Here is a 16,867-nt window from a genome sequence, read left to right as displayed (position 1 = left end):
AGGGAAGTTAAGTATTCTTTGAACAAGTTAAGTATTGTCAGAACACAGACAATACCAACGTAAAACACCATTATATCACCAGCTGCATTGCTGCCACCATGAGAAAACTAAATATTGAAATAAGGAGAGCAGCACACATTCCCATGTGGAGGATCCATCCCAGACTGACCTATTTCAGCCGAGGCAAACACAGAAAGGAGCATTGTGGAGACAAACAAATGGGCCTGGATTAGATGACCAGGCAGCTCACTCCTGGGATTACATTCCTAAGGGCACACAAAGGCCTGAGAATGCTGCGAAAGCGAGCGCAGGACAGCGGGACAGCTTCCCTGGAACACGACGGGATGAGGGAGCGTGGCCATTCCTCCCCAGCAGGGTACAGGTTACACACAGGCACAGCACTGCAGGGTGGGCTGGTGTGACCAGAGAGCTGAGGTGACACAGAGGCTGCAGAACAGCCATTCCTGGTTATGGAATGCTGCTCCACCAGCACACCCTGGGGACGGAAAAGGGCTTATCCCTACCTCCAACACCCACCTGCAGCACAGTAGGGTGGAGCTCTGGCTCACAGGAGTTTGTATGCCTGAAAAAGTCTTGTGTTGCCCACACCCTCCAGCAGTGGCACCTTAGAAATCACTGCCTGCTTTCTCATTCCTTAAATTAACTGTGTACTACAAAGTGACTGATGTAATCACAGAAGAGACCTAACCAAAAACATACATACACCACAATAAAGTAATGGAATTATTTAAAATATGATTCAAGTTCCTTGGGCTTCAAAAGCAATGAAACCCACCTGCCTCCCCCCAGCGATGGACCTGTGGCTATGAATCCGCCAAAATGTACTAACTCACTTCATTCCAAGAAATCGGGTGTAGTTTTGATAGATAAGTAATTGAAGTATGCAAGAAGCATTAGCACAAAGCATTTTCTGGTTTATTTAAATAAAAATTATAATTTATACAAGACTTTTTAAACAAACAAGATTTTCTTAAAAAATGTACAGGGCAAATAATTGCATTATTTCAATTATTCATACAGTATAAGTCTTTTGTCAAACAAAAGTTACACTGATAATGAATTATTTACAATTTCAAAATATAGACTCAAACTTCAGACATAAAAATTTTAACATCCATTATATTTCAATGATTAGTAGAAATTAAGCATCTGCCAAAATGTACAGAGTTCAATAAAAACTACCAGTGTTTTCAAACAGGTTTAAGTAGCCAAAAAACAGGTACATCCTTTCATCTCTTCACAGTTGGGTAAAATCCCTTTTCTCTTTGTCTGCAGAACGAGGGTAGAGTTTTGCTGCTGGCATCCTGTGTGATGTTGCTACTAATAAATAGCTTGTTTCATTCAATCTTGCCTAACAAAAGCTACAGTGCACAGAAAGGCATGATTTCATATTTCAGCTTGTTTTGCCTTTTGAATTTAAATGGTCACTGATAAAGAATTAGTCAGTTTTCATCTCCCTTTTTTATCGTCTTTAAAAGGGACTCCAACTAACCAACAAACTTCTAAAGAAGTTAAATCCAATTATGCGTGAATGATCCAGACATCCACAGACATGAACAGAATTGCAAATATAAACAGCAATCAGACAGACAGAATGACAAAAACATCACTTTCAGCTATTTAGAAGCACTTTACATTAAGTGTTCCGACCCAGCCTGTTTCTGAGGTGCACCAGGCTGTACTGCAAAACTAACTAGGAAGATTGGAATTTAAGGTGAGAGCTTCAGTGTAATTACACAAGTCAAGTATATATTTACTCATTGCCCATCCCCTCCTGCCCTCCAGACCTGGGAGGGTGCAGCAGGAGAAAAGTGTGAGTAAACACACGAAGGTTACCTTCAGTCTCGGAAGTCATGGACACCACGGGAGCAGTTGTGCAGCAGGGAAACCGGATAACCCAATGTAAAGTGAAATTTGCAAAATATGTACGCAGATGTCTGTCAATTATATTACAGCTGTATTAAAAAAAAAATAATAAATCCAGTCTGTTTTCTCTGTACCAGAACCAATGTTGCATTGCAGTTTGCACTAGGTTTACTGCTTTAAGCATCACTAACTTTTAAGTTCACACTGTTAAAGTGTGGATTCATTTCAAACATCAGCACATTAGATTTTATAAGACATTTCTCATTTCTTTGCTCAGAAAATAAATTTTAAGAACGTATTGTACACATGAGGCATTTCAGTCTGGGAAAAGGATAAAGACATCTTTTCTCCCTCTCCGAAGCCTAGGTATGGTTAATTGTCCTGGCACCATCAGTATAGATCCTATAGCTCCTCCAGGAACCAGAATCTAGGACAACCCTGTACATGAGGGTCAACCAGTGAAGGGTGAGAGGGGGAGGAGGTAATAAGTGCAAGTCAACTGATTCCCTCCTGAAACTGCTGTTATGATCAGAGTGAAGGTATAAATTACACTTGAAAAATGATACAAAAATAAGAAAAAGAGCATGCTCTCTGTAAAAAATATAGTTTTCTGTTTCTTCAAAAAAAAAAGGATAACCTTAAAACACACCCAAGGGACTTTTTTATTAAGACAAAATGAATGAATCTGATCAAGATTTATGTAACATTAAGCCATTTTAATGCCTATTTGTTAGCCACACTTACTATTCAAGGAAGATTCTAGAAAGGAAGGCCAAATTATAATATGTAGCAATTACAAAAAATAAATTAACTGATTTTAAAGTAGTTTTGATGAGAAAGATTTAAGATCAAGAATTTTTACTTAAACTTATAACCTGAATGTGCAAAGTTATGAAACCATACACTGTCAAGCTACATTCACTTTAAATGGTGGCAAAATCGATTTCCCACCAGCTTCACTTATATTTGAAGTTTCCAGACCCTGAGTTACAGCATACCAAAGGTGGTGTTAGAAATGCACCCATTTTTCAGGTCATGTACAGACATGCTCAAGAGCTACTCTAAAGCGAGAACTTGAAAACTGCATTTTAGCCATTACAGTGGTTTCTCCCTTGTTCTTGCTTACATTTCCACCCAGGGCACACCCCCATCAGTGTTTCACTTTACAATACTCAACCAAGTTAAGGTATTCACCAGTACTTCTTCATATCAAATTTATATTAAGTTCTCATATCCCACCTCTTCATGGCCAGACTAAAATAAGGTTTGTACAGTTTGACTGCCACCTTCTTCATTACTCCTGCATTTATTGACACACTTTAATTTAAATCTGTGCTAAGAGTTAAACACCCTTTGGTGTTTGCTACCCCTCTCCCTCCTTCATTTTACCCCTTTCCCTGTAAAGAAAGGAAATTCCCATTTAAAAAAAAAGAGGAAAAAAATCCATGAAATTATTTTTACATAAGAATTTGCATCTCCATTGCTTCCTTTTAGGGCCATTCATACAATGTCTGTAGACATCCATACTACTCAACTCGAAAAGACACAGCAAAGGAAAAGACACTCTGGAAGGCTTGGCATAACTCCTACTGTGCTTTCATGAAAATGCAAATAAAATTCTAAACCTCTCAGATGGGTGCTTTATATAGAGTATAAAAGCTTTCTAATATTAAAGACAAAGGTCAGTATGTGCTTTGCTGCTAGATAGGCCTGAGAGAGTTTAGAGGAGTGCAGCCTTCCTGTTTTACCTGGCAGTTGGGTTTAATTGTTAAAAAAGTTTAATTCTGCAAGGGGGAAGACAGAAGCACACCAATGCTCCTCAAATTATGCTTTGAGAGGAATTAGTGCTTTCAGTTGCTATCTTATAGCAGGTTTTTTATTACAAGGTAACTCAAGAGAAGAGCCAAATTAAAAAAGGTCACATCTGAGTTGAGTTTAATTACTCTCACCTCCCTCAAAACAAAAAGCCTTCAAATCTTTAATGTATTAACATACAAACGCCTTGTACATGCAACATGTACAACAGCTGAGCCCTTCTAGGACAAGTACCTATAGAAATATAATTATATGATGCCTAACATTTTAGGAACAACATGTTGGTGCCCTCTTTTATAAAAAGTATCTGCCTGCCTTCCTTCCTCTTACTTCGGTTAATGAGGAAAGGAAAATACAGTTACAAACTTTCTCCTCCAATTCACTGTACAAGTAATTTAAAACATCTCTATGCAGGAAAAATTGAAGTTAACCAAAACAGTAAAACATCCTTCTGCAATGCAAAAATTAGCAAGAAGTAGTTATTTTAAATGCAGTTGTAAATATGGAAATACTAAGATGTTAATACTTCCTTGGTGTTGCTATCATTTTTAATAAAGGACCCAATTAAAAACTCCAGGCTGAAGAAGGAGACTCAGGCTGCTGCTGTCATCATTCTCACATCTTGGGGAAAAACAACTAAGATAAAGGGAAAAATGTATCCCTAGTGACATCAGTGGAGATAAAGGGATCAATCTGTTATACAGTTGGGTCTCCAAGCATCTTCCCAGCTTTTAATGTCAGCAAATAAACATTAAAAGTGCTTAATGTGCAAGGCTAATAGTGATGATAGCACTTTCACTGTTTTGTTTCATTTGGTTTTTTTTGTCTTTTTTTTACAAAAACTTTAAAAACAAACATGAAGGCATATATAAAATACACTTGGTTATGTAACAGATAGAATATAAACCACCAGACAAGAAAAATTATTGCAAAATAGATGAGGATGTTCATTTTTTCCACTACCAAGTCATACAGTAAGAAAGTTTCCTTTAGCTCTTCCAAGATAAGACACTAGCTTTCACTGCTGGATGGTGCAGATGTTATTTTCACGTATTGGTTGAAAATTGTCTCAAAAGCTTCATCTCTGTGTACCATGGCACCAAACACCAAAGGCTAAATGATAGAAAAAAACCACATCACGTCAATACACAAAGAAAAAGAATTTCCTCTAGGTATATTTTTGTCAAGTCAATAGGAACAGGTTAATTGCACTAGAAATGCATTGATAAAGACAAGATAATCCTTTTCTCTACTAACGCCTCGACTATGTGGCATAGTTTCTAGTGTTTTTCACTTCCTTAAAAACTTCATCTGAGGGTCAGGCCCTCCCACCTCAAAGCCTCCTCCCCCATGGATACTCTCAAGCCAACAGCTTTTTGCTTCAGACTGCACAGCAGAGCAGCCCCCATGCTCCTGATGGAGGATGCTGGGGAAGATCTTTCTGAAGTGTTGGAGTAAAACACTCCAAATGTAGCAGAACAAGTGAATATTGAATTCATTAAAATTCTGAAGACAAATGTACTGAATAATAGAGAAGTGAATTTTTTTAAAAAAAAGAGAAAAAGCCAACCACTGGCATAAGGAGACAAAAAAGCCTTTATTCCACTGCTAACCAGAGGAGGAAAAGAAGGGTAAGAAGTCCAACACAGCAATACAGATGCCGCCAGCTACTTACTTTCTGTGTAGATGGTGTCGATACAGCAATACCCATTCCTGATCCCGGGAGAACAGAGAGCACTTTATACTAAAAAAAAACCACAAAGACATAAGATATTTTCTGTACTGAAAAACTGCAAGAGGCGCTGCAGAGGTTACACAGTTCATCACTGGCATGTCCTGCCAGCCACAACTAAGAGATCTCTACTAAAACCAGGATGAAGCCAGCTGCCATTCTCAGATCCTGGACTCGGTGCGTACAGCCTCACCTGGACAGCCAGGATCCTTCTCTCCACTTCCTCCCATGGGCTGCAGCAACACTCGACCTGCTGGAACCAGCCCCAGCCCCAAAGTGAGCATCAGTCCCACTCCAGCACACAGGAGCTGACCCAGCCATGGTGCTGGGAACCGCAGGCAGCCGGACGGGGCGGGCAGGGCCCAGCCCAGCTCTGTGTGCAGGAGATGGGCCTGTGTGCGTCACCCACCGCTTCCCCTGCATCCTCTCTTCCTCTCATCCACTCTTCAGAGGAGCAGCAAGCAGACCAGAAAAAGCTTCTTTTTCAAAATTAGATAGAAAACAGGGTATCACAGAGTCATAGAATCATTAAGGTTGAAAAAGAGCTCCCATCTTTGACCGAACACCACCATGTGAACTAAACCACAGCACCCAGTGCCATGCACAGTTTGTTTGCTTTTTTTTTTTAGAAAGAAAGTCCAAAAAGATAAGTAGGCTGAACTTGGGAGTATTCACAGGGAGAAAGAGACATCCAAGTCAGCCCTGGGTTTCCCACCTCCAAATAAAACCAGGCACAGCACATTTTTATGCTTGACTGCATGATCCCTGTCTCATCTTCATTAAAAACACTACACAGATGCAAAAGGAGCTTTATGGTAGTAAAGACCTACTGAACAACAAACCAGCATTACTTGAAGTAAGATGTTTGAAATCCATTAATATGAATTATTAATTCCAGTAGGAATGTTCAATTTGAGCATAAGCTGTCTGCTTTATAGACATGTCACATAAATAGAAGGAATTAATTGAAAATCTGGAGATACTTATGCAGTAGTAGACACCAGGCTGAGGTGTTTCTTTGCTCAACATGATTTAATCTGCGGTACAGAATACAGGAGAAAGCAGGGGTGTCGTTGTTCAAGATAAGGACAAGTTCAGAAAGAGTAAAAGAAGTGATGTTGAAGGCCATAAAGAGTGATGCAAGGCACCAATAAAGCCTTTAGTAACCACAGGCTGATAAACTCCAACCAAAGGAAGGATGACATTGCCCTTGCTATGCTTCCAATCTTCCACATCTTGCCTCTGTTACTGATGGGTCCCAACTGGATGAGACTCCAGCCCATCCCAGGCTGGCTATTCTAATGACCTACCTTTCTCCACTGACAACAGTCCTGCCTCCCTCTGAGGCACCTACTTTAAAGATGATGCATCTATCAATATCCACACCCAGACTGAAATTAGTAATGCACAGTTCCTGCTACCAATAAATCTTCTTAAGGCCTAGGCAGATCTGGTCAACACTGGAGTTAATAAACAACATAACTTCAATTTAAAAAAAAAAAAGCAGGAGTGTAAGGGTTTGTCTTAATGCTCATAGCAAGTTTGCGTGTACTGAGTCCAAAAAAGCAGTTCTGGGAAACATTCATAACCACAGAATTACATTTCACTCATACATATCATCAATGCTATGCTTTTTCAAAATAACAAAGGCACAAATGCAAAACATGAGTAGATGAACAGAAAACCAGTCTTCTCCCCTATTTGCTACACCAACCAGACCTACCTTCTGGATATCCGTTATATCCGACAGCTTTATAACTTTATTTCTTTTTGAAGAGCCGGATTTTGAGCTTTCAAAGCACAAGTAACTGAAAACAAGAAAAGAAAATGCTAATTTTGATACAGTGTTCTAAAATAAATCTCTGAAATATTCCTCTTGACTTCTCTTCTGAAGTTTGAAATCTCACAGGTTAAAATAACTTTCAAGATAAAAGAAGGAGGTTCAGTTCAGCTATGCCTTCTAATTTAGCGCAAACATTTATAAATTCTAGCAACTGGCTGATGTGTCTGAAAGCCCAGAACATATGGTATGCATACACATACAAAAATTCTTGTATTTATATTACTGCACTGAATGGTTAAACCTGACAAGCATTTTAAAGACACACGAGGGACATATATCCCTAAACAGTTGAAATACCAAATCTCAAAAGGCTTACACATCTTTCACCATCCTAAAAGAAGATTAATGAGAAACACTGTGTTAGTTTCATGTTATTGTCCTGCAGACAAAAGCTCAGATTTCTAAACACTGAAGAGTGGCCTCCATCACTAGCTGACATTGCATACAGATGAGCTTTACTTCCTTTCATTACACTCCAAAGGAACTTCAGTGCAAAACCCAAGCACTAATGACCACTTCTGCAGTCCTGGGAGGCTGCAAGGTAAGTAAGGAAATTTAAAAAAACAACCACTTGCCCATAAAAATTTGAAACCAAGGCTTAATTTTCAGTTTTCTTTTTGTTGCTGTCATTTCAAGGAAGCTATACATTCAGCTTAATTAAAAAATCCCCAAACTAAGAGTATTTGTCAAATTGCTGTTGTTCACAACTTTCAAAGTACACTTAGGTTTTAGTATATATATATACACAGTTAGTATGCTATCCACATCAAGGACTGCAGCTACCAACAACTGTCTATATAGAGCTACTCTGCATTCCTATGCAAGCCTTTCCAAGGCAAAATCTCATCTGTTAAGTGTAGCCACACACCAGGGTCACCTCTCCCTCTCCTATGATCCTTTCTTGAGGTTGCAAAGCACCTTGAAATGGCATTTTTGTTTCAAAACATTGTTAAAGGATCCCTTTTAGATTCAAACTCTTTCATGTCTTGAATTTCCCCCCTAAGAAATGTGTGGAGTGCAATGACTCACTTTTCTGTGACATAAAGAACTCCATTCCTGATGTAGTCTGTAGGCATCTTTCGATCCCTGTTAATCAAGCAACAGCGCCAGCCATTTTCACACACTGAAAAAGTCATAACAAGAAATCTTAGCTTAAGAAAAAGAGACAGGCACTATCCCCAACAGTCTCCTTATGCAATAGAAAACACTGAATATTATACTTTAGATACCTAAAACTACAAGTGTTCAGAAAGAAAAGCCTAAATCAGGTGTTTTAGACATCATAACATCTGTTTTAACACTCATTTTAAAAAAACAAAATAAAAACCACCCACACAATTATTCCCTTTAACCTGACTATTGGATTTGCATAACCACAAAAGGCACACCAGGCTGTGCACTCTTTCAAAGAGCTGCAAGGATATGGAATGAAAGAGACCATCTCCATTCATCCTAATTTAAAGCAAGACTTTGAAATCAAAAGGTTACACCTGTACAATGCACAGAACAGGAATTCAACTTTAAACTATTCTTGGTTTTTTACAAAATATTCTACTAATGTGACCTTCCTGTGGCACCATACCTGGCAAAGGACGTTCATTCTCTGACAGGTTAAAAACTTCATGGAAATTTCCTCTCTTGGTGGTATGAAAACGACTTGTGTCTTCATCTTTGCTTATTCCAGTTGGAGCACTTGAGCCCACGTAACTCCTTGAGGCTGCTGTTTGAAGCTGCAGAAAAAGAAACACGATTCCAAAATCTGAGCAGCAACATTTAAACTACACTCTCAAAAATAATTTAGCTAACTACTCTTTCTAAAAAAATAAAAAAAATCTATAATGCAACAATTTTCATGAACTACTTCCATATATTAACTTTGGACTACTGCACTACACTGCTGCTACAAGTCTCTAATATGGTACCTGAACATTACTTTTCAAAGTGCTGCCCTTTGACAGACACCCATTGCTAGGGTGAACCACGTGGTGCTGAAGGCACCTATCTTAAAATACCATTTTTCTACAGTAAAGGCTATGCCTCATTAGGTACAGCTAAGTCACTGCAAACAGCTCCAACAACGGTAACTAGTGGGACTACTAACAGACAATAGTATCAGTACTTGGCTTGTCTTCAAGAGATAAACAAAGTATTACTGCACAAAAGAAGTTCAGAAAGAAAAAAGAGCAAAAAAAAAAAGCCACACAGAGCCGCATAAGCTCATTATGAATACAAATGCTGAAAATGAAAGGAAGTTTTCCACACTACGATCCATACCTTTTCATGCCCTGACAGCTAGCAGGGAAAGAAACAAACAACACAAATGTGACAGTGACAAAAGAAAAAGTGAAATCTATTTAACACTATAATACACAGAATAAAACATGAACTGAGTGACACTGCAAGATCTTGCTCACAAACCAAGAGACTACACACAAGGAATGCAATTTAAAAAGTTATGATTGGTTAGAGCACACCAGTTCAATTTATTCAGGTTGCATTAGAACCACTGATCTTTCCTGTGCTTTGAAGTTGCACTGAATTTTGACAGTGTTGACACATGAAACAAAATCTGAATGGTTGTCAGCATCCTTGGGAGAGAAAAAAGATAGTATGGAGTTCCCGAAAATGAAGTACTTGAGTAAAATCTACTTTTAAACAGAGCTCCTTAACCACTGGAGACTGCCCTGGCAACAAGCCTTGCTTGTGGAAGGATAGCAGGCAGTTTCTTTTGGAAAGCTCGCCTGCATTTTCATTTTCATCTTGGTGGGGCACCACATGATTCCAAAAGCTGGCACAAGCAGCTCTGTTCTTATCCCTACCACACACATGCAGTTAAACAACTGGCAAACTGACAACATGGAAGCTCAGGACTAAGCTCTTCTGTAAAGGCTCAATGCTGCTGAAGGCCAACCAGCCTTCAGCTGCTTTTTTAGTTGCTTTGCACTAAATTGGCAGCACTCAACACTTCACAGGATTACACACTAAGAAAAGAAATCCAAAGCAATTGAAAAACGTGCACTGCAATTCCTAACTAGAAACTAGACTGACAAAACAGGCACAGCAGAGGGCACTTGCCATCCACCTTTTTAGGTACCTGTAAGACAATGATGCCTCAGGGGAAAAAAATAAAGTAAGTTGACATGGAAAGCAAATGGCTGATGGCAACTCATATTGCCTCGCTTCTGCAGTGTGGAGTCCCTGGATTCAAGGAAAATAACAGCTTCTCCAATAATCTGTGTGCAACTGAAGATGAAAAGAATTTTCTGCAGGCCTTCTTAGATGAGCTACTTGGCTGCACATGCACAAAACCAGGTGAAGCACCATGGCCCAAAACAAAAATGGTCAGAGCCAGAGGTTTAATGCTTTTTGTGCTGGAATAAGGACTATTTCTGCTCTCTGCTACACTGCTTTCTATTTACCTGTTATATAAAGAGATTAAAAAAATGGAGTTCAAACTTGTACCATGACCCATCTGGCCGAAAATGTGAGTAGTTCTGCCCTTACTTCTAGTCCTGCCTAACACACGCGAATGTTTCCTCTTACCACTCAGGCTTGAAACATCCAATGGTCAATCACTAAGAGAAAAGCATTGCAGCCAATTTTGATAAGCCTTAAATCTAACTGGAAGTGATTGGATTTGTAATGCTGGAAGAGCCCTGATTGTCTAAAAACATCACCAACAACCTGGAAGTATTCCTTTTCACTTGTTCTGTCATCAGTTTTTGACATGCAACCTTTACCCATCAGATACTGTTGTCAGGACTGTTCTCTAAGGACACAAGGTCAGAGTGCTGGTACAGGCAATTAATATTGCTTTGTATCTAAGTTTACTGGGTCTTATACAATGTTTAATGAGAAGAAGTCAAAGCAAATGCACACATGCTGCCACTACATGTTTTTCTGCTCTGCCTTTTCTACGAAAAAAATTAAAAACCCTCTTTGGCTTTAAACTTTTAGTACAAAAATCTATTTTTCATAATACGAGGTTTGCAGAAATCTCTCATGGGGTAAGAAAGTTTCTCTAAAATTACTGAGATCAAGTTAATGTTTTCAAAGACATTTGGAAGCAGGTAATGAAGTCCTGCACATCCCTTCCAGGAAGACAAGCCAAGGCCACCAAGCCAGACCTGGTAGTACAAAAACCCTGTCTCTACTTGCAAAACTAAAGCCATGAAGAAAAGCCCAAAGGAATAACTAGTCTCTAAGTTTATGGACTCAAGTTCAGCAATTCAGAATCTTTCCACCTCTAAGGCAGATGAGAAAGACCTAGCAAGAGGATGTCACAACTACCACAGTATGTGAAAGATAACCTGTAAGTGTGAGAAGCACAGAAACTTCTAAGATCATCTTCTTCAAGCAAGAGAAATACAGGCCATGGATGGCTTCATCCAAGCACTTATTTACCCATCTCATCCCTTGGAAAACAGGAACAGAAGACTCACTTTCTGCAAAAGACTGTCCTTCTTGTCCACTTCCTTCTGAAATACTCAATTATGCTGCAGTTATTTTACCACCCTCTGCTCCACCACCCTCCAAGCCCCAGATTTCCTCTTAACAACTGAGGGCTCATGTGCTTATCCCTTTTGCTCTCCAGTTGTATACCCAGGCTGAATTACTGCTCAGTACTGTGCATTTCAGACAGTACTCAGATACGCCATGAATGCAATCAGATATTGTGCTAAGAGGGATTAAGTGAATGCTAAAATGGGATTAGACTCAAGATTTACTACAACTATTTTAATTTTTAGACTAATAAACATTGACAAATTCAGGGATATGGAGAAGTCTGACTCAGTTACCATGTCAGGCCCCAGAACAATTTACCAAGATGCACAAAACACAATACTTGGTGATTTAACAACAACATTTTAACAAAAAGAAAATGTACTCATGGAGTATGAACATGGTGAAGTCATTTATCACCACTATGCTAAAAGGTCACCTAATACAAATAACCATAAGACATAATGTCTAAACATGTAAACTACCTTATTACCTTTGTTAATGACTATCGCATCAGTAAGCTGCATATTATACTCAAGCCTTTACTGATTTTTTTAACTAACTGCTCTTCAATTTACCTAAGCATGTGAATTTCCACTGAAAAAGAATGTCTAAGAACAGAGAAAGTAATCCAAAAAGACTACATTTGACAATAAAATCACACAGAATGTATGTTAAAGAAACATTGGTGTTTTATTTGTGTGTTCAGCTTCATGATTCACAGTACATCTATACATATATACACATTTTTGATAACTGATTCCTTTCATACACAAAACAGAATCTATAGAAGAACTGTGAATCTTGAAAATAATAAAAAAATTGATATTATAATCAACTAACATTGTAAGGATTCAATTAACCTTCTCGTTAATGTGCTCTAGTCACGGGAGAAAAGGAAAAAGGAGAAAGTGATTTGATTTTCAGAGGCTAAGAACGTAGGGACAAAAAGATTCATTACCCTTACCCGCCTTGACACTGTAGCATTGGATCTTTCTTTGAGCTGAGGATCTGTCAGGAGATTTATCCAGATGATATAAGGAGTATCATACTTAGCTCTTAGTCTGGGGCATCGTTTGAAGACAAAATCAATAAGGAAAAACTTGATTCCAGCATAGAGTCCTGAAAAAAAGGTCACTTCATTTTGAATGCTGAAGAGGCATTAAGAACATCATTGTTTTGATCATATTTTCGAAAGTTCACAAATGAAACCAAATTCTGTATATTCAGCCATAGTGTTAAACCATTCTCCTGGGTTTACTATTTTGATTCTTCTTCCAACACCAGAAAATTATTTTTCTTTCCTTCCTGTCCCCAGTTCTTTTAAACATTTACATAGCCACTCTTATGCAGAAAAACACTTAAATAATTCAAACATATGTTCCTTATTACCAGAAGCATTCTGAAAACATGATATACTACCAAAACAAAAAACACACCAGAGAGCATTCAACTATGCAGCTCCTGCAAGAATTTTAATGGCAACAGAGGGCTCTCACGTACTACATAAAACTCTATCTTCCAGCCCCAACTCTTATCTTACACAAGTTATGTCCTTGCATTCTGCCAGGTCAAAATGGGCTTAAAATACTCTCTCAAAACTTTACTGAGTGCAATTCAGATCTCCTAAAAGTCAGAGTAAAATAATCACTCCTCACACATCTAAATTCAATTGCCGCGTCAAGCAAACCCACATTTATGTTCAAGCTAACAAAATTTGAAGTTCAGTGTCACTACAAGTGATACTCATTTGATTATATCATTTCTTTAAAGAAAAAATGAGAGTTCTTGGTTCACAGTACAGGGCTTCATACATTAGCAAAAAGAGTCTCATGCAGTAGTGAGAACCCTTTTCTCAATTCCCAGTTGAGACTTGAGTATTTGTAACAGACCCACAGTAGTCTGTTCATTTTGTCCACCCCATCCTCCAAGTTTTACCAGGAGTCCCACTGACTCTTTTATTTTTTTCCTACATTGTGATTTTCATGCCTCCTGTGTCACGCCACATACTTCATTTACAAGGATGTATGAGCAAAAAACCCTCAACATATAGGATTTTCCAGAAGCCTTATCGCTGACAGTCTGAAAAGTTCTGCTAACAGCTCACCATAGATTTCTCCTCTTCAAAAAGCAAAAACATTATCTAGTCTTTTTCTATTAAACACTGAGATGGTTCTCAAAATGGTCATGACAAATGATGCCAAGCACAATGAAAATACTCTAAAACACTGCATGATTTATTAATGCCTGTTTTCTCTCTTAAACTCTAAAATTCTCCCTCTAAAGATCATGTAAGTTTTAACCATAAGTCTAGACTGTAACAGGTTAATTATTTATTGTGTTTACCCAATGCAAGCCCAAGAATCCTGTAGGGCAAAAAGCAGGATGCAATAAAAGCTGCCCATAGAGCAAAGTAGAGCTTCTGTGTTATTTCTGGCTGGACCCACATGAACAAGCTGAAAACAAAAAAGAAGTAAAATTTCATTACCAGCGTTACAGATATTGATCAATTCTTGTTTTAAAAGGGAACAAAACCTTGTGTCAGATAACTTACTTTTTAAATTTTTCCAGTATGTCTGCCATCTTGCCAAAAAGGTTCTGCATAAGAAGCAAAAGAATTAAACCCAAGTACTGCATTGTTTTGGGGTTTTTTGTCCACATAATGGAAACGAACAGCTTTCTGACTTTGTTGCTAAGCAATTCCCGGAAGTGATTTTTTTTAAAATGAATTTTTAGCCATTTATATACTTCACAACTGAGTAAATACAGAACAGAATAGCAATACTTGATGACTTCCATCTCATTTAACCTTATTCTTGTGATTGATTGTTACAAGTGAAGAAACTATTTGATCCCACTGTCATGACTGGAAAGCATTGACATCACTGCAAATATTTTAAATTAAGCTGTCAATCTAAGAGTAAAGAGCTTCTGTTAGTAGGTAACAAAATGGAAGGTTCCTTCACACATTTTGGGTGCTGAAATTTGAGTAAGTGGTTACTGAGTTCATCAAAATTGCTATTAGCTTCTTGGAAACACACCATTATCGGGTTTTATAATAAACCCTTGGAGACAGCAGATTCCAAGTAATTCCAACAACTGTAGATGGCAACTGACCCCCACTCAGGGCCATATTCTCTGACCAATTCTTACTGTCAGAGCACCTGAAAATTTCACCTTCCCAATAAATTTCCAAAGGTGTTCATATAAACATGTGCACCACCCCCAGGAGGAGGAAGGAGGTGAACATTCACCGTTAGCAAGGGAAGGTTAAACCCCTTTTGACAGCAGCACATCACCAGGCATGGCACAAGGCTCAGCTCAACTGGATGGTGCAGTCAACTCCGCTGCTACCTCATCCAACTCATGGAGCTGGGAGAAAACCTTCCTTCAGCCTTGCCAACACCAGCAGATTTCAAGGCTTGGAGGGGGTGGAGTTTTTTAAAACATGCTATTTTAGAGATGCAGTGCAAACTGTTGAATTAACACAGCTAAACAGACAGCAGCCTTCAGCTAAATCTTAAAGGAACAGAGTCTCCTACATCAGTTTTATAACTTGGAGATTTGGGATATGGATCCACACTCCAGTACATTTGTAAGATTCACCACCCAATCTACATTATCAGAAGCTTATATGCATATATAACATAGAAAACTGTGAGATGTTGCTTCTGTTCCCCTCTGGAGCTTGCTCAGACTTGCAGTCAGAGAACCTCAACCAGTTCTCTGAAGCATCATGCCATTTCAGAAGCTCCAGGAATCTCAATGAGATCTCCACTGCTCGTAGGCAAAATTCCCTTTGCAAGAAAAATATTGCTTATTTAAGCATTTGTTTTCGCGTGCTGCATAACAACCTCCTTTGACCACTTAGCCTATGAACCCCATTGTTTCTAAGGAGGCAGCTGAGAGCAGCACAGTACCTGAGCCTTCTGAGCCACGTCTAGGACGAGCTGAAACTTTTCAGACACAGTCAGGTCCTCTTTTGGGTGCTCCTTAGGCAAGAAAGAGACAATCCATTAATTCCAGCTCAGATAAAACGTATTTTACAAAACTCATCCGAACAAGGTGACCCCTCAACATTCTTGGCAATACTTCTCTCACTTTAAATAGTCTCTATATTTACCATTTTCCTCCCTTGTTTAAGATCTACTTTTTATGTCTTTCATTGCTGGTTATTTTTAGTTTCCAATGCTTTGGGGGGCTCAGGGAAGATGGTATCACTCTCTACAACCATCTGAAAAGAAGGCTGTAATGAGGTGGAGGTCAGTCTTTTCTCCCAGGTAACAAGCGAAAGGTCAAGAGGAAATGGCCTCAAACTGTGCCAGGGGAGATGTATATCAGCTATTTAGAAAAATTTGTTCATGAAAAGGGTTGTCAAGCCTTGAAACAGGCTGCCCAGGGAAGTGGAGTCACCACCCCTAGAAGTATTTAAATGACACTTAGATCTGTCACTTAGGGACATGTACCTGGACCCAGCGATGGAGCTGGCAATGCTACACTAACAGTTGGACCTGATGTTCTTAAAGAAAACAGAATGCAAGACTTCTTGAATATCCCACGGGACCTAACTTGTCCCAAGATGGCAAGTTAAAATTCATTTCAGAAATGTGTTTTAAGTTTGGAATATTTTAGGGTGAAGATCTGAACCTAAGAGTGCTGTTAGTAAAGACTTTTAAACTACAAGAAAGAGAAAAAAAAAAGTAGTGTCTTTACTTGAACCTTGCTCTTCCTTCCTGCCACAACTGCCCACACAGATACAGAGTTTAAAGGTGCAATTTTTTTTGTACGTTTACAGGTGAAGCTGATCAAAGACCTACCATCTGTTCAGAAACTTCAGGCACAATGCTCCACTGTATTCTCCAACCCCTAGAAATTATGGAAATAGTTAAAGAGAGCAAGAACTCCATCCACCAACACGGATTATTTGTAAAAGGTTAAAAAGCAGTTTTCTGCAATAAGTACTTATGGTTTAAAAGTAAATAATATAATCCCCAAATTAATGAAGAACCCACAACATAATACAAGCACAAGTGGCCAACAACAGCTAGCTTTAAAAATATTAGTTAAGTAGATACTAAACAGAATCA

At 38.7% G+C, this 16,867-nt stretch overlaps 1 protein-coding gene across 1 annotated transcript in view; it reads right to left on the bottom strand.

Moving 5' to 3' along the window:
- Positions 1-914: 914 nt before the first annotated feature.
- The window catches only part of GRAMD4 (GRAM domain containing 4), a 79,311-nt gene continuing 63,358 nt past the window's right edge, over positions 915-16,867 (bottom strand). Inside the window, exons 10-19 of the mRNA XM_068995395.1 lie at positions 16,598-16,646; positions 15,701-15,772; positions 14,335-14,378; positions 14,127-14,236; positions 12,748-12,902; positions 8,860-9,007; positions 8,307-8,400; positions 7,158-7,242; positions 5,378-5,446; positions 915-4,815 (exon numbers count right to left, since the gene is read on the bottom strand). Of these exons, the coding sequence (XP_068851496.1) occupies positions 4,714-4,815; positions 5,378-5,446; positions 7,158-7,242; positions 8,307-8,400; positions 8,860-9,007; positions 12,748-12,902; positions 14,127-14,236; positions 14,335-14,378; positions 15,701-15,772; positions 16,598-16,646 (928 nt within the window). The 3' untranslated portion in view covers positions 915-4,713. The remainder of the gene's footprint in view (positions 4,816-5,377; positions 5,447-7,157; positions 7,243-8,306; positions 8,401-8,859; positions 9,008-12,747; positions 12,903-14,126; positions 14,237-14,334; positions 14,379-15,700; positions 15,773-16,597; positions 16,647-16,867) is intronic.

This window comes from Aphelocoma coerulescens, chromosome 1A (assembly GCF_041296385.1).
Source record: "Aphelocoma coerulescens isolate FSJ_1873_10779 chromosome 1A, UR_Acoe_1.0, whole genome shotgun sequence".
Classification (NCBI taxonomy): domain Eukaryota; kingdom Metazoa; phylum Chordata; class Aves; order Passeriformes; family Corvidae; genus Aphelocoma; species Aphelocoma coerulescens.
This window is presented reverse-complemented; position numbering and strand designations above follow the sequence as displayed.